The sequence below is a fragment of the Nymphalis io genome, chromosome 13 (genome assembly GCF_905147045.1).
Source record: "Nymphalis io chromosome 13, ilAglIoxx1.1, whole genome shotgun sequence".
Lineage (NCBI taxonomy): Eukaryota > Metazoa > Arthropoda > Insecta > Lepidoptera > Nymphalidae > Nymphalis > Nymphalis io.
In genome coordinates, this window is record NC_065900.1 from 1668192 (window position 1) to 1688082 (window position 19891).

General features: G+C 33.8%; 1 protein-coding gene across 2 annotated transcripts in view; it reads right to left on the reverse strand.

Moving 5' to 3' along the window:
- Window positions 1–473: 473 nt before the first annotated feature.
- Window positions 474–19891, reverse strand: part of LOC126773059 (uncharacterized) — an 87214-nt gene continuing 67796 nt past the window's right edge. For both annotated transcript variants that reach the window (XM_050493696.1, XM_050493695.1), the window contains 4 exons: window positions 16285–16420; window positions 14818–14951; window positions 3615–3816; window positions 474–871 (listed from right to left, as the gene is read on the reverse strand). In XM_050493696.1, the coding sequence (XP_050349653.1) occupies window positions 786–871; window positions 3615–3816; window positions 14818–14951; window positions 16285–16420 (558 nt within the window). In that variant the 3' untranslated portion in view covers window positions 474–785. The remainder of the gene's footprint in view (window positions 872–3614; window positions 3817–14817; window positions 14952–16284; window positions 16421–19891) is intronic.

Here is a 19891-nt window from a genome sequence, read left to right on the forward strand (position 1 = left end):
GTAAGTGTAGTAACTGCTGATGGTCTCTAATAAATAAATAAATAGTCTTAGACCTAACAGTTGTAGTTATTTGCTTTTTAGTTGAAGGGTATTATTTTAATTTCTTATATTATAAATATTGTCTCCAGATACAAAAAAAAAAATATAAAAAATCTTTCTAAGAAACTGGTCCACACTTCTGGTAACCCAAGAGCTGGCGCTTATTTAGCCCAAAGGCTGAATCTAGAGGTGCAGAGAGGCAACAGTACCAGCGTCTTGGGTACAATGCCACAGGACAATCTTTTAGACGGCGTGTTTTTGCTATAAATTTATAATGTGTATTTTGTTTTTTTTTTGTATATTGTAAAAATGTCTGTACATAGTTTCAACAAAGCAATATATGATGATTATTATGGGATGCTATTTTGGGATGAAATTAAAACACACAATTCGACATATAATTTGTATTAAATCAACAATATTCTTAGTCTTTACATTCTTTGGTATAATTATTAGCTCATTTAGGTACAGTTAACTATTTTTAATTTCACCTTATCTCTTGACCAGAATTGAATACATATATTTCATATCTATTTTAATATTTATAATGAGTGTTGTTTTAATCCAGTAAGGTGAATAGAAAAAAGAAAAACGACATTTGAAATAACCAATCAGAACTGTTTAATCAAGGTCATAGAACGATTATAGAATCTTGTAATTTGATTGGTTGATCTCGATTTTCTTTCTCATTCTATACCGCCTTATTGGAATGAAATAGCACGTCAGTACACGTATGATCATTATGCCTATGTATTGTTAGCCCACACAATAATGTGGAGCAGTAGAAGGATTTGGCACGCGTGCAGTTTGGCTCCAGAACCCGGCGACGTCACTGCAACAGAAAAAAAATGAATAAAATTGAAGTTGAATATGGAATGTAGCCGAATTCGCTTTGAAGTTGTACCGCATTCTGATGGTATCGATAGATTTTCTGCAGTACGAACTATTCATACTCTACGAGTAATGTTTTTAGAACAGGCATTTAGCTGAATCCTTAAAGATATAATATTAAAATTTAGTAATATTTACTTGCTTATTTAAGCACGTATACGAGAGAAATAATAATATAGTATTTATATCAATATTTTAAAGTAAGCCGTTATTTTACCTATTATTATATTTATAAGCCGTATAAAATTTTATAAAGCTGAATGTAATAAAATAAAGCAATAAAAATATAATAATGATTATATAGCAATACAAAAGTTATTAATACAGCGATATTGTTGGGTATATTCGAAATTCTTCTAAAGAAATATAATTTAACGTTTGATATTGGAAGTAAATAAATATAAAAATGATATATATTTTAAATAAATCCATAAAAAAATCGGTTTTATTACTCAGCCATTATTGAACTTAGAGCTAACAATAGCTGCCCTGTAAATCCTAACAATGTTGTGAGTTGAGCCAAGTTAAAATAATTCCTTAACAACGATACTTTGTACGCAGAGGAAATTGTCTTCGCAAATGAGGCGAGAGCAATAATTTACTGAGCCTCAATGACCTCTTTGCAACCAGTAATATTATTACTATGGCTTCCTGTTCATATATTTGCTATACAATTGAGAGACTTATTTATTATATTAATAAGTATCATTTTTCTATGTATGCTGGCTATTTTCTTGATGGACGCCATAAACGAATATGGTCCCTGGTAATGTTACTTTGTAGAAAGTAAGTGCCTGTTACTGAATGTTAGATATTAATCGAAAACTACTTTATGTTTCATTGCGACATAAACGTCTTTCCAAAGATTTCATTGAATTGATTCTTTTATAATTTATAATTTGATTACATTATCTTTCTTACATTGTAATTTGTTATATATAAATATTTGGTTTATATTTCTTATGGCAAATATTGGTACACCTTTATTTACTTGTTACTTTAAAGCTTTTAGTGATAATTTGATAGTTGATAACTATCACATATATACTATTAGAAGATACTTATAATAATATAATAATAATATACTGGGACATTTTTCACACACGGCCATCTGATCCCAAATTAAGCTTGTACAGAGCTTGTACTATGGAAACCAGACAACTCACATACTATATATACTATTTTTCTTTTGTAAATACACACTTATATAGATAATTACACCCAGACGCAGGACAAACAGACATGTTCATGCACACAAATATCTGTCCTGGGTGAGAATCGAACCCGATCGATGGTTGTCTTCGGCGTGAAAGGCAAGCATTCACCAACCACGCCAACCGGCTCGTCGAAATATACTTTTATACTATTAATATAATTATATCCTTTATATAAGTATCGTACTAATCAAACCTACTAATCGATCAATCGTCGTATAAACAATGCACTTAAAACAAAATTGTTTAAAAAAACATTCACAAAGATTTTTTATAAAACAAGTAATTTGTAATTTAATTAAGAAATTAAAATATTATTATGCATTTATATTTGCTATATTTAGTATATATTTTTAAGGAAAATATTGGTACACCTTTAAAGATATAACTTCGTATGATTATCTGTTTTAGTTGTTAGTTTAAAGTGTATATATTATGATAATTTGATAGTGTAATTATTACAATTACCTACCAGCAGTTTATGTGTGATTGAGTAACAAACAATAGTACTTTCACATTTATATTATTAGTAATACTTATATAAAGGTCGATCCATCGGCATATAAATAAACATTTAACACACAAATGATTAAAAAAAATTGATACTAGAACTAAAAATTAATACATTTTCCGGAAAGATATCTTAAATAAAGATTTTGTGCATTTTTTTTTTTCTTTTCGTCCACTGACACACACAATGATATAAAAATAAACACAAACGTTCACAAAAAAAGGAATTTAACAACAGACTGAATACAGAAACGTTAAAAACAATCGAGAAATGTTTTATTAAAATCTCTTATATTAAGTACACCCAAATTCTATTCAAACATAAAAACACTTGTTTCATAATAGGGTAAGCAGTTTTGATAAAACTGACGTAAAGTGCATTCAAGGATATCTAGGTCAAAATACGTTCTAGCTAGGTCTTAATTATGGCCTTCGTTTATAAGCATAATGCCTTTTAGTACTTAGTGCCTCTGTTAAAATTTAACAATAGTAATATTAAAATCGAAGCCGAAGCTTTTGTCTCCGATCTCTTTTGCTGGAACATAGAATGACCTTTATATATCTGGATTCTACTACTTCAATTTTAATACTATAAATGTCTTGAGATTATATTGAAATTGCAATTAAATATATAAATAAGGGAGTAAAAAAGTAAAAACTATTTTGATACTTAGATAATCTTAACTATTATTATAAATGAGAAAGTGTGTTTGTTTCTTACGTTGTCACGTCTTAATAAAATCTTAAAGTATATATAAAAATGCGAATTGTTGACGATGATAAAATTCCATTATATTTTACCATAAATCTTCATTGCAAATTTAAAATAAGAACTGGAAAAATCCAGAAATGAATTTCGTTCTCTGGTGTTTGTTTGAAGAATTATATTACGTTCTTTGCTTAAAATCTATGATATTTATATATCGTAAATTTTATTATTTAAATGAAAAGCTGACTTACCTCTCTCTATTTTTGGATCACTATTAGCTGAATACAAGGCAACAGCGGAGTTGTCTCTATATAGGTCCCCCACTTTGGCCTCGCATCTGAGGATCGGCGCTCCTCTCTCGTAATGCGCCGGCCATAACTGGATCTGGACATATAACTCAGATCGGAATAGACCTTCCGGAGCTGGCTGTACTTGGTACATTCCTGGTGTAACCTGAGAACAAAAAGTACATATAAAATAAGCGTTACGTTTTTTTATCATTTTATTAAACATTTAAAAGTAAAACAGTTATTAAGTATTTATGTTTTTTTTTATAAATAGGTTTCTTATAAAAAAGGTTTCACGCGTGAAAGTGTTGAATATATAAAGAACATTTTTCATCCATAAAGATTAGGATGTAAATCTGCTCACGTCGTATATAAAGCGAAGAGTTGATTATCTAATGTCTCATATGTCCTTGGGAACTCTAAAAAATAGGTTAGAGTGGAATACATATTACGTTTAAAAGTTGGTAGGATTTTTGCAAGTACATATGAAACATAATTTTATAAAAGTCAAATTATGAACTAAAACACACACACACACACACACAGTAAGTAAAAAACACGAACGAGAAATAATAATAATAATATAATATAAATAGGATATTTTTAAAGTATTAATATTTTATATTAGTATTATTTAACGTTAGAAAACATTGAGAAGCAACAAATTATCTGTAAGTCAGTTGATATTCCTTAAAAAACTAATATTCCTATATCCCTTTCTAGCTATGCGTAAATGTTTTACGAGTGAATAAGACAGTTGCTCAAGAAGCCATAATTAAACCTGTAATTTTCACTTTTAGCGTTCTACATGACGTTAAAAATAAAGATTGCTGAATGAAATAAGCCCTAGTTGAAAGCTATATTTTCATATGTATTCAACCAGATTTGAACCTACGGTCCTTGGTTAGACTCCACATGTTCTTTCCACTAAGCCATCTCTGTTATGGAGCGATATTTAATTCTTGAAATCGTCGCTATTACTTTATTACTTTTACGGTCGTATTCAGTAAGGAGCTTAAAATTTCCTTTCACTATTATTGCAATATTAAGTTCCTTACTTAGAATTTAATAAAAAGCTTTCTGTTTTTACAAAAAAGGAATACTTTCTTTATCCTGCCATCTACATTACTTCCAATTTATATTTTTAATTCACTTATGTATTGTATATATTAGATATCCGTAAATAGAATAAAATTCTTAGGTGATGTTAAGTCCTTCTTAAATACTATGCGATTATTGATAAATATATATTGGGCATTGAAACTTTAGCAGAATATTATTGATTTAATATCAAGAACGCGAGTATTAAATATCGATACAAAATCTTCTTCTTCTTTTTTGTGTGCTTCATTACTGAAGCTCGTGCTTGTCCTAAATGCTTTCACCGATGTGTCGAGTAGCTTCCTCCATACCACACTGTCCTCTGCTTGTCTTAGGGCAGTCGAGAACGTAGAACTTCCCTACTAGAACCAGTTTATCCAAATTGTTTGGTTGTCTCCGAGCAATATGGCCAAAATAACTTAGGACTCGTTGGTAGCATATAGTGGTTAGTCTAGTAGTAATCTTCAGTTGGTCTAGAATATACTGGTTGGTTCTTTTTACTGTCCACGGCAATGATAACATATAAATTGATAAGGAATCATGTTTTTTTATTACAAGATATTTCAATAATGATGATGATGACAATCACCACCATAAGTCGATTTTTTAAATATCTGTCGCCAATTATTTTGTATTTTTGGTGGTGATCAATTGCAAGCGCCACCTTAGACTCCACCTTAGACTGTTTCATCACTTTCCATCAGGTGTGATAACAGTCAAGCGCTAGCCTATATATTTAAAAAAAAATACATGCGCTTAACAAAAAATATACTAAGCATGTACTATTTACACGGATAAATGCACTATTTACACATTTTAATAAAAATTATATGCAAATAATATAAATATTATTTTGTTAATATTTCACTAAAAAACTCCACATAAAAGCCTGAACCAGGAAATGTGATGTAAAAGGAACACAAGAATTTACTTTATTTTTGGCAATTAAGCGGCACTATGAATATAAAATAAACAAATATTTTAACGTAACATAATTGAAGAAAGCTGTTTAGACTTTGTCATTAAGACCAGCTGTTTCCGAGATTTTCAGCCATGTTTGAATATGTATAAATATTACATGTTTGTAGAATGTATTTTCGTTCATACTATCATGCTTGTATTTTTTTTAAATATAATATGTATTGCACCCGGAATTCAAACCTAAGACCTCGATATATACAGCCACATAAGTTAACTATAAAATCATCGAGGCAGTGAAAAATACACATAATAATATAAAAGTAAAGATATCATCGAAATAATAAAACATTTTTGAGTCAATGAAAAAATATTGCTAATATAAAATTCTCTTCCAGCGAAGAGCATTTAATTTGACGTCCAAAGCGCAGTGCAACAGACTTTACTCATTAAGTATGATAAACAGACTTCCTAAAGGTCGAATATACATTCGTACTGAAGCCAACGTAATTCTGTACTCGTATATCGTGTCATAATTTTGTATTGAAAAAACAACATTAAAACGATTCCAGTTGGAGTTGATTATGTTGTTATGGAATTTTCGTACACCAGTTATGATATACAAAATAATAATAATAATAACTTATAATATTTGTTATTTATGTTGTTATGACAATTGTAACTGGCTTCTGTGATAACTTTCGGGGTTCATGGATCAACCCACTTTTATAAGATTTTGATCACGGTCTAGATATTTGTTTATTTAACATATAAAACATAATAAAGAATTATGTAGATGTAATCAAGATGTAGAATTTAAATCATATTAAAATTGAAAAATAAACTCATCATCATTAGATTATTAAAAACAAGACCATAGAAGATGATTGTGTGACCACCCGATCACACCACCACCTGAACTACGATGTTATATCCCTTGCGTCTAAAATTATAACCTGGAAACCAAAACAAAACAATACTAATTATTGTTGTTTAGCCGTTGAATATCTTATGAGTGGGTGGTTCCTACCAAGACGGGCTTGCACGAAGCTTTACCAACAAGTAAATTACATTAAAGATAGCATAATTTATAATTTCAGTTAATTAAGGTTGAAGCGACTGTAGCACTATCTGTAGCGGAATCTTTAGAGAATTTAATTAATTTCGCTTTTTTATTTACATGAAATAATAGAAATTAAATTAAATAAAGCTTACTGAGCGCTTCAAGCCCTTAGTTTGCTTATAATAAAACTCATTTTGTTTATGAATCTCTCTTTAAGTCATCATTAGTGACTACTTTCAAGGCTAAATAAGTACAGTAACAGTTAATGTACCACTGCTGAGTTTAGGCCTCATCTCCATTTTGAGGAGAAGGCTTGTAGCTTATTCCACCACGCTGCTCCAATGGGATGGGAAGGGATGGTATAATACACATGTGGCGGAATTTCAATGAAATTAGACACATGCAGATTTCCTCACGATGTTTCTCTTCACCGTTAAGCACGAGTGAATTATAACACAAATTAAACACATAAAAATGCAGTGATGCTTGCCCGGGTTGGCCAAATAAGTATTGAGTTATATTTGTTGAACTCTTAAAATCATATTTATTTTGAAGTGAACGGACAATATTATTTTATGTTTATATCTAATATAATTTGTTTCTCAAGGCCTAGAACTGCTTATGTAACTCATTATCTAGTATAAACACGTTAAAGTCATTGAAATGTTTCCCAAGCTATCTTAATAACCACTTCACATTCTACTTCTTTTGAATCGAATTATAAATAATATAAATTTATGATAATTACTTTATTTATTTTTATATTTATTAATCTGAATTAGTTGCAACTATCAATATTTTTAGCATTGTCATAAATACGAGAAACACAGTTGATAGACACCAGTACGTGAAATGAACTAAAAACGAACGATATAATAAAAAATCTTAAGAACCAAAAGGTAATTACAAGTAATTTGTATGTAATTTATATGGGTAACGTTTTTCTATTGAGCTAAAACCTCATTGGTTAAAGGTATAGCTGACCCTAACATCATGTTGGATCATTGCCAAGGAATCAGAGACAGAGAATTATGTTACGTCTATTTATCTTTCATACGTGTTATATTCAACCTTTTACAGGAAAACCTTTTCCTACCAGCACCACTTTGGCATGACAATGTTATTTATACCGACTATAATTCCCAAATAATGATTAAACATCTGTAAATGAAATGAATAAAAAATATATTAAGAGCACAATAGAATAGATAAGTATAAAAAAATTATTACCGCTTCTAAAAATGACTGAATACTTATAATGGCGGCTTTATCAGAACCACACCAATACATGTCATGGAGAGTGAACTGTATATACAACCTCTAAATATCCGAAGTAAATATCTTGCCGGTAAGTTTATGCTAAAGTCTAGGTCTGTCGAAAATAACGTAACTGTAAATGTTTTAAAAGATCTAAACGATATGTGTAGTAATTATTACTGGAGAAATAAAAAAAACTTCCTCTGCTCGTTACAGTCTACAGAAATTTATGCCATTATTCTGTTATATCAAATAAAAAATTACTATGTCATTCTCTCCATACATGGGTCAGTGGTATAGACTTATCTAATAATATATTTCCAGTAGTAGAATGAATAGCGATGTCAAAAACAGTGTGTAAGAAATCAGACATGTTAAATAGCTGTCGGACACTTCTAGATAACAAATATAAGTCGTTTTACAAAATTTTTGCCAACGGATCTAAGGATACATTCAGTTCAGGGGCAGCAATCTTTGACCCTCAGGCAGATATAAGAATTAAATTTAAAATTAAGGCAGATATATCTATAATGCATAGTGAGCTGATTGCAATTTCGGAATCATTGTCATATGCGTCATCTTGTGATGGAAGTCAGGTTGTTATACTGTCTGATTCTAAATTCTAATCTAATTCTAAATTAAAAGTAGCAGAAAAAATATTGTAACATTGATGAGATTTCGTTCCGGTCATATTCCGTCAAACAAATTTAATTTTATGATGGGCAAAACCAACACCTATAAATCCGTACAATGTAACTGCATGGATGATGTTTATCACCGATTGATGGAATGTACGCGGAATGCGTCGTTCCGGCGTTTATTAAAATCATATAATGTGGGTATATAGACCCCTCCCTTAATGGCAGATGCGCCCAAAAAAAGGCCCCCAGTTACCGGCAAGCCCGCTAGGCCCGACCAAGGTAGCGGTCGCGGTATCGGCAGGGCAGGGGGTGCTAAGAATCACCGGTTCACGGCAGGCTACCGTATAAAACGACTGAAAATGGCAACGTATAATGGACGCTCGATGAGGCTGGACCATCACCTCGCCGAATTAGAAGTAGAGTTAAGTCATATAAACTGGCATATACTGGGGTTATCTGAAGTCCGAAGACAGGGGGAGGACACGATAACTCTAGAGTCCGGTAACTTACTCTACTTCCGCGAAGGTGATAACCTCTCCCAGGGTGGTGTCGGTTTTCTAGTCAAAAAGGATCTCATTAGCAGCATTGTGGAAATCAGTAGTGTGTCGAACCGGGTAGCGTACCTTGTCCTAAAACTTTCCGACAGGTACTCCCTGAAGGTCGTACAGGTATATGCGCCAACTTCGACATACTCTGATGATGTGGTCGAAGCGATGTACGAGGACATCGCAAAGGCCCTCAACGACACCTCGAAGGCCCACTACAATGTTGTTGTGGGAGACTTTAATGCTAAAGTGGGAGTACAAGATAGCGGTGAATCGAAAGTCGGACCTTACGGCTTGGGCTGCACGAAATATAAATATAAAATGCGCTTGTGACAAGGAACGAGATAGACTTTATCATTTCGAATAAAAGGCACATATTTAGAGATGTTTCAGTGATCAACAAGTTTAATACCGGAAGTGATCACCGCTTGGTTCGAGGCACTCTAAATATCAACTTAAAAGCCGAAAGATCGAGAATGATGAGGTCTACTCTCCGACCTACCATGCTCCAAGCTGCTCAAGGCTCCGAAAAGTTCCAAATGGAACTTCAAAATCAATTCACCGCGTTGGAAACCATAAGCAGCATTGATGAGAGAACCGACACGCTGGTCAAAATACTGCAAAACACATCCCGCAAGTGTTTTCCTCCACAGAGAAGAGACAACGCACCAAAACTCTCTGCTGAGACACTCGAGCTCATGAGAAAACGACGAGAACTACCATCGTTTTTGTCAGATAAGGCCTTAAACCGAACAATAAAAACGCTGACGCGACGCGATCTCCGACGCTCCAATACCCGTGCCATCAAGGCTGCGATTGAGCAAAATCGGGGATCGAAAGTGTTCGCTCGCAAGTTTGGGAGGCCGCGTCTGACAAAACTTAAAACTGAAAATGGTGGGGTCGTTACCTCTAGGCCTGAGATTATCGGAGAAGTAGAGAGGTTTTATGGGCAGTTGTTCTCTTCAAGATCGGATAAACCCGTGGGAATCAGTATTGATGACCAGCGCGCCCCTCTTATGCGCCATTACTCCGAGGAGCTCCCGGTCGTTGACCAAGGAGAGATTAGGGCGGCTCTAGAACAGCTTAAAAACAACAAAGCTCCGGGAGATGACGGAATCACAACAGAGTTGCTTAAGGCAGGCGGGACTCCGGTCCTGAAAGAGCTAGCAAGCCTCTTTAATTCCGTCATCCAACATGGCAAGACCCCGGAAACGTGGAGCGGGAGTGAGGTGGTACTGTTTTTCAAGAAAGGTGATAAAACCCTCTTGAAAAACTACAGACCAATCTCCCTCCTGAGTCACGTGTATAAGCTGTTCTCAAGAGTAGTCACGAACCGTCTCGCCAGACGACTTGACGAGTTCCAGCCCCCAGAGCAAGCCGGCTTTCGATCAGGCTACAGCACCGTGGACCACATCCATACTGTTCGGCAGATTGTGCAGAAGACCGAAGAGTACAATCAGCCGCTGTGTATGGCATTTGTGGACTACGAGAAAGCCTTCGACTCCATCGAAACCTGGGCAGTGCTCGACTCATTGCAGAGATGTCATATCGATTGGAGATATATCGAGGTACTGAGATGTCTGTACAACGCCGCTACAATGACTGTCCACATCCAGGACTGTAAGACGAAGGCGATCCAACTGCGCAGAGGGGTGAGACAGGGGGATGTAATATCCCCGAAACTGTTCACCAACGCGTTGGAAGACGTTTTCAAAACGCTGGATTGGACTATGTATGGAGTCAATGTAAACGGCGAGTACATCTCACACCTTCGATTTGCCGACGATATCGTCATCATAGCAGAGTCGCTGGAACAACTCACCGAAATGCTGCGTAGCCTAGGCGAGTCTTCCCGGTGTGTCGGTCTCGGTATGAACTTGGACAAGACCAAGGTCATGTTCAATAGGCATGTCGTGCCGGGACCGATATACGTCGAGGGGAAACCTCTCGAAGTTGTTAGTGAATATACCTACCTAGGACAGATAATACAAGTCGGTAGGAACAACTTCGAGAAGGAAGCCGATCGAAGAATTCGCTTGGGATGGGCAGCATTTGGCAACCTTCGTCAAGTCCTCAAGTCGTCTATACCGCAATGTTTGAAGACGAAAGTCTTCAACCAATGCGTCTTACCTGCCATGACATACGGTGCCGAAACGTGGACACTAACTGCGGGACTAGTCCACAAATTCAAAGTCGCTCAGCGTGCTATGGAGCGAGCTATGCTCGGAGTATCTTCGAAGGATAAGATCAGAAATGAGATTATCCGGAAAAGAACCGGAGTCACCGACATAGCTTGCAAAATTAGCAGGCTGAAGTGGCAGTGGGCTGGTCACGTATGTCGTAGGACCGATGGCCGTTGGAGCAGACGAGTCTTAGAGTGGAGACCGCGAATCGGCAAGCGCAGCGTAGGGCGCCCTCCAGCCAGGTGGACCGACGACCTTAAGAAGGTGGCGGGCACCAACTGGATGCGGAAGGCGGAGGACAGGGAGCTTTGGCGCACCTTGGGAGAGGCCTATGTTCAGCAGTGGACAACGATTGGCTGTTGATTGATTGATAATGTGGGTATATGTAATAGTTGGCTTGCGGTACCATCATCAAACGAAGCTAAGTTATTATTGAAAATGTATATATAGAATACTTTTTCAATAATACCTTATATAGAAAAGAAAAGATTATGGATGTATTATATTTTTGAAGTAATGTTAAGTTAATTAGGTGTTAATTTGTTTTGATTTAGTATAATTATTATGTGTTTTGCTTGTACGGGGGTGACATAGTCAATCTGATGACTAAAGTCCCAGGTAAAATAAAGGAAAAAAAAACTTATAATGAGAATTATGGCCAAAAAATCATTAAAACATAAAATTTTACAATTACAATTATATGTACAAAAAAAACACGTCTACATTCCGAATTCGAAACGCATATCATATAGATAGGTTATTTTTTATCTGTGTAATTAAAAAGATACCCATGATATAGTTGAAAACTATATAATATCTATCTTTAACATGGTCAATATTTCCTAGAAATTGTATAAATATACAAAAGTAGCTGTTCTTTAATTTACGCGAATCAATAATAGTAATGAAGGAATTGTAAGGCTAACTAAGTATGCTATTTTGAATATCTAAAGCGCGTTTCACAAGCACTTAATTTGACGCTTGCAGCCCGTCCATTGCGGACGAAACTCATTATCCATAATAAACATAGGCTATGCCAGCGTTGAAAATGTATCATCATTCAATCCTATGCTATAATCTTTGCCATATTCTGTAATTTATATGACAATGGTTTCATGTGGCATTGAGTAAGTAGCTATTTTAAGTCAATCAATTGATTTGTAACCTTGGTAAATGCAATGTTGTAACGTTTCATATATGATTTATTAGCAAATATAATATAGACAGATCTTTTATTATGGAACACAAAAATATCAATAAACCAAATAATAAACAAAAATAATTCCTCCTAAAATTAAGAACAAGATAATTTTAAAAAAATACTGCCCGTACAAATCTATTACAGCGTGATATTGAAAAAAGCGATAAAATAGTATATTATACTATGGGTCCACAACATTAGAATTAATCATGATTAGTGACGCTGATTTACAGTGGACGTTTTGCATAAACAGCACACCAGCAAACAACAGCTACTATAATAAAAACATAGCTGAAAATATAAATTAAAATTTATTAATCGATTAGATTACATAAAATATATTTTCTTCAAACGTTTTCGGTTTTTGGTATAACCTCAGAGTACCAGGGTTTTTTTTATAGTATGAGTAGGCGGCCGAGTAAATGGGTCACCTGATGGTAAGTGGTCAAAAACGCCCATAGATAATGGTATTGTAAGAAATGTTAACCATCGCTTACCTCGCCAATGCACCACCAACCTTAGGAACAAAGATGTTATTTCCCTGGTGCTTTTAATTACACTGGCTTACTCACCCTTCAAACCGGATCACAACAATACCAGGTACTGCTATAAAATATCTGATGAATGGGTGGAACCTACCCAGACATGCATGCACAAAGCCCTACCACCAGCAACCTAACGAGGTCCAAGAGTCTCAACAGCAAAACAAAAATATTTTTAAAATAAATAAAACCCGGCTTTATTGCCTCTTCTGGTGATAGGGTTGGCTTATTTTTCGGCGACATCATTGGAATTACGATTCAATGATTAAACGTTAGCAGTATTCATGTCATCATTCCACGCACATTATTTGTACCGTAGCTATTTTTAATTTTGACATTTGTTTCAGTTCTTAGTTTTATTTTATAATTTCATTTATATCTGTTTTCGTATAAATGAGAAGTAGAAAAATAATATCAACAAAGAATACTCCTGTTAAGAATCTTAATTTGCTTATCAGTTTCATTGTATACTAAGTATTATTAAGTTAGAACTTTTAAATGAAATCAAAGTCTTATAGTCTTTTTAAATTAATGGAAGAGAGCACCGGGAACAGTTCACGTAAGTTCTTAACAAAGTCAACTGTTTACTCTTACGCTGAGAAAGACCGAGGAACCGTCTCGGCCATTGTTTCTCTTTTAATTTCTAGTGGCATTCTCTTGAAATGTGTGGAAGTGTTGCTGAGAAACAGCGCTACAAATTCTAACCAGAACAATAAGCTAACTCGAGACCGAAACGTAAATCTTGGTGCCGCTGCAAAATATGCCACAAGCCAGCTTCGCTTGAATTAAAACTTGTATAGAAATTTAACCGTGCCGCGAGACGGATTTACTTCCGGCATATGAATAAAGTGTTAATGAAATGTTGATGTTGTAAGTAGTTATAGTGAATAAAGTTTCCCCGAGTAAATTGGATTTCAGAGGAATTATGCGATTGGTAAGAAAGCGCCTTAAAGCGGAAAAGCTGAATCGACAATTTGGTACAAATTATATTTTAAAGTTATTAACTGGGCACTCTCGTTCTTCTTTGGTTCTTTGTTAATTTGTATACTTTTAAAAATTATTCTTGATTCTAAGATAAAAGTACCTACTATTAATCATTTCTATTAATAATATGTAGATTAAAATTAAATTAAATTATACTACTTAATTAGCTGTATCGACGAATAAATTGTATCGATGATGCAAGATTAACACTGCATCTAGGGTATGAAAGCCTAAGGAACTTTTGTCCATGCTTGTTGTGATATTAAAACGAAAAAAAGACGTAAATATAGGAAATTGTTTATTTTACTCCCGTGTTTTAATTAATATAGTATAATTCTATGTAATAAACATATTTATTATACGATCAAAGTACCAACAACCCTGAGTATCAAATCGGTGTAGACACTGACGCAATTATCCTGTAATACATATGATTATATTAGTGAGTAATGGAAATTCACCCTGCAAAATATAACAATACTTTATAGTATATCGCGTGGATTTATATCTAAAATGTAGTCTACTGCATGGACAGTGAAAATGTCTCATGATCCAGAAAATGTGCTGGACTTAAGTCTCCTCTGTTGGTGTGGCTTGGTGGCTGATATTCATTAGACACATGCAGGTGCACGAGATAAATTATAGACACAAATTAAGGTCGTGAAAATTCATATGTGTTTTATTTACGTATTCTAACGATACGATTATCTCGACTTTAACAGTTATACTTACTGGTATATCATTAATGTAGAACGTAAGCTCTGAGGGGGGGCGGCCAGGTCCAGACGTGCAGTTTCCTCTCAGCACGTCGCCCGGCATGTAATAATGTTGGCTTGTGTGAATCGTTGGCGAGGATGGCGGTAGAACTAGGAAAAGATATTACACAGAATAAGCAATGTCTTTACGAGCAATAATTGTATCTTTTAGTAACTTGTCGCAAGCGACTTAGTTGACTTAATAAGATGTTTTCAGATTGTCATCGTTTTACCAATAAAATTAACGATAATTTATACCTTTCAAACTAAATAAAACCAAAAAATATAGGATTCAAAAATATTATAATAACAGATTTATCCAAACATTATTTTCCTCCTGAGATAGAACCGAGTCTCTTAAGGTCATACTCCTATATTTATATTAACATATCTCAACTAATTATGTCAAAAGCGTAATTTTTCAACATAAATAGCCCGATGTCATATATTACGTACATAACAGTTCATTAATGTCCTGTGGCAAAAGACGCATACTCTCGATGTTAACAAATACCTTTAAAACGTTTACATAAGTGAGCATCTATTGTATAATACATAAATCACAGGCGGCTAGTGCAGAACGTTTTTCCCGTCTATACTGGCCGTCGTCGCGTATGGACTCTACTACCACTTACCATCAGGTGGAGTAGAGTCATTTGCCCTCCCGGCGAATATAAAAAAAATATATTATTAATATAATACGTCTATTTACTTATATTTAGTTCGAAGTCAGGCCGACCGTTCTAATTTTATTTAGACCAAAGAATGAGACAACAAAATCACCAAGATAGACATAAGTATATAAGTTCGTCCTTCATTTTTGTGTAAAAAAACCAAATCACATAAAAGCATGCTGATGATCATATAAATATTGTTGCAACGATTTGAAAGCCTTATAAGTTTGACGCGGTACTCTCAGGTACGTCTTTGCAGGTTAATACACAATGAACCCTTGATTAATGCAGTAATAACTTTAGCAAATTTCAACTCTTAGTTAAAGTCAAAAATATAAAAATAATAGTTACGCCTTAAAAGACATATTGCTAAAATTGTTTGCTTAAAAAAGTTCCAATGTACACTATGTACTTATGAATATTTTTCGGTCTAAACTCGTGACCACGGCAGATGCAAATAATTGACCTTATTAAAATCTATGTAATATATATAAATGTAAATAAGTAATTGGAAGACAGAACATAAAATGTGTGTTTTATATTTACATTTGTTTATTGGTTTTGTTTTAATTAAATATTAATATTATTTTATTCATACCACCCCCTACCTCATATCCTATCAGTAATAACTTACACCGTTGGTTGCCTGCAAGAGATCGCTATGTAGCGATAAGGTCGCTATAATTGTACATTTATTTAGGCAGTAAACATGTTTTGTATTTTTCTCTTTGTGGTGTGGTACAATAAAGTAAAGTAAAATTAAAACTTACCCACAACGTCCATTGTGTTAGACACGATTGATGTTGCGAATGAAGGTGCATCAGCTGTTACCTCGCAGCTAAAATTCCCGGATAAACCGAAGCTGACTCGGGTTAGCACAACTTGGCTCTGATTTGATCTGGCCAGCTGTGGACAAATATTTAATGTTACAAAATATAACAAGTGATAATCGTTAAGGAATCGAAAGCTACATCCTATACTTTGGACATATTTTTGGCACGAATTTGTACCTTGAGGTGAAAATTGGTAACGTCTACGGGCGGTGTCCAATAACTTATCATCAGTTGATTGGTTTGTGCGCCTACCTACCCATTTAAAAAATTAAAAATATGTTTGTGTGTATGATAAGTCTCATTAAAAATTAATCTGACTTAAATAATATCCTGGGACATTATTCACACACAAGACAACTGATATACTACATATACTACTTTTCTTTTGTAAATACATACTTATATAGATAATTACACCCAGACTCAGGACATGTTCATGTACACAAATGTCTGCCCTGGGTGGGAATCGAACCCACAACCTTCGGCGTGAAAGGCAAGTATCTACCAACCAGGCCAACCGGCCCGTCAAAGAACCATCAATTCAATATTATGAATATTTTAATACATCATTTAACTTATAATTAATCTTCTGTAAACAAAATTCTGATATTTACATTTTATTCTTTATATGATATAGCTTTAATTTATTTTAATATTCAAAACTACAATACACGTGACGGATTAACCCATTCGTGGCTTCACAACAAAGGAAAATGACCCATCAGGTTATTATCTCGTTTGAAATAAGAACTAGTAAAGGGTTGAATTTATGACCATCTGCCAGAACTTAGACGGGGAAATATGGCTTTACTCTCGTGAAAATTCTCGTATAGTCGTTTCGTAACACGCAAGCATGATCTAGGTGTTTTGTGAGAACTCCTTTTGACATAACCCTTTAGTTATTGTACACGCGAGATTCTTTATAATTGTCCGTGTTTTTCGAAACCGTTTTCAAACTAAATGCTCTTTTTACTTGAATCAAACGTAAAGCCGAAAAAAAAATCCACCGTCATTACGGAAATGAGGAAAAATATACGCGATTTATTTTATTTTGATGCCGTCGCCAGTTCTCTTAATTGGACTTAATTGGATTAGGATTATGAAATTAATTGCAAGATTATTTTTATTTAATACCACTAGTAAGTTTGTTGGTAGGTAGAAAGTTTAGGGTGTGCACACTTAAGAATAATGGTAGTCAACGTGGGACGCCCAGAAGATTATTGAATTAATTAATAATAAAAGAAACCGTTTGCCGTTACGGCATACGAGTGAGACTCACCTCAATAAAAAATAAATAACATATTTTTTATAACTGTTTAAAACATATACTTTTAAATATCGAATGCGATCAATATCACACGTAAGCGCTGCAATATTTTCTTTTAAGATTGTTTAATCTTAAGAAAATAGAGTTAGAAGAAATCTTGTTTAGATTCACCATAAAGAAGTTGCAAGGGCTTAATGTGAGTACGTTTTAAATTCTAGGTCAATTCCAAGAGGAAAAGAATCATAATTATCATGCCGATTACAATAATACGAAGATAAATCTTGGAAGATTTATTTTATGAGCTACTTACGTCTTTTGTATCGCTCTAAGGATTAGGTTATCTAAAGGTCAACATAATCTTGCACTACGGTGTTTAATAGAGGATGAGGTTTAGTCTCATTATTGCCAAAATCAATGCTATGAAGTATAATTATCCATTTTATTTTGAACAACAAATTTTCGGACAAGTTTACTGAATATCTATGCAATTAATTTTTACATAACGTGCTTGTTATATATTCACCGGGTGTAGGCAAATATCGCGAAAGCGACTCATCTCGTATAAAAATCACATGTTTATTCACCACTCAAATTTAGCAGATTGAAACTAGCTCCAAAATATCTCCACAAAAGAAAGCTTAGTCCAATAGTATGGACATTTCCTTTAATTTTATCACAGGGAAGCGAGTTTACTTAGCAAAATTTTGCTCACTACGTGACTTCATAAGGAAACACATTCAAAACGGCATTATGTAACCATTGATTTTCTGATTATTTCAAAGACTAGTATTGTTACATGATAGTTGAAGAATTTATCCTTTAAATATCTTATTCAAATATACTAACATATTTAATTTGTAATTCTCCTTTGTAGCACCGTAATTGAATAAAGAAAATATAATTTATTCACATTGCAAGTACTTTTGTATGAATGATATGATGAAAACATCTCTACTCATTAATTTAAGCTAGTGCGCATGAGACGACTGCAGTTAATGATACTACATAACCCGGACCAAGCTTCAGCCAGACGTTCACGAAATCTAAATAGAGGTCACTTGTGCTTAGCGTAATATAAATTTAATGTAAGTCTTATAACAATAATACTTTTATATCCTTAAATTATATTTCAGACTATACGTATCAATAAATTTAAGTCTCATGTTATAAAATCCTTTACAAATATACTATAATGTAATCAAAGCGTGGAGTTAGTATTCGTTGATGTAGTTGAGTATAAATAATAATAACATTGTATTTAATTAACGAGCCGGTTGGCATGGTTGGTAAATACTTATAATAAGTATGTATTTACAAAAGAAAAGTAGTTTATGCAAAATATCAGTTGTCTGGTTTCCATACTACAAGCTCTGTTAATTTGGGATCAGATGGCCGTGTGTAAATAATTTCCCAGGATATTATTATTATTATAACATACCTATTTAATTTAATACTGTAATAGTATCAAAATCAAAAGTACTTATATTAAGAATCAAGTTGAGCGAAGAATATTTTGTTTTTGATTATGGATTTGAAACGTTACGTCGATCAATTAAAATAAAGCTATGTAATTAGATAGTAATGTTATTAAATTAATTTTACATAAGATATTATTTTGTTCGTTTTTTTTTTATAGAACTACATATTCTATAAAAAAACGTATGTGCTTATGGGACACCATTGTAAGAAATGTTAACCATCGCTTACATCGCCAATGTGCCACCTACCTTGGGAACTAAGATGTTATGTCCCTTGTGTCTGTAATTACACTGACTCACTCACCCTTTAAACTAGAACACAACAATACCAAGTGCTGCTGTTTTGCGGTAGAATATCTGATGAGTGGGTGTTACCTACCCAGACGAGCCTGCACACAGCCTTACCACCAGTAAAATCGATTACTTTAAATTAAATTCACGTTTGCTATGCAGATACTTTGACTTATTGTATTTTGTTATACAAGAGGACAAACACTCCCAGCTTAGACTGAACCGATGGATTTGCATATAAACAATGTTTAAGCAGCTTTGAGTCTTGACAGAGGTCTTGAATAAAATTAAGTGTATCATATCTGGAATTTCAATTAATTGTTTAATTCCAAAATGTCAGTGCAACAAAGGATCTTAACAAAACAATTACGGTCTATTACTGAATATTGTTCAGACGCGTTGAAGCGCGGGTTCTTTGTGTAACTTGGAAAACGTTTTAAGAGACAAGAGGTAGCGCACTAATAGAATACGTACCAGAAAATGAAAGTGCTACGAGAAAAGGTACGAA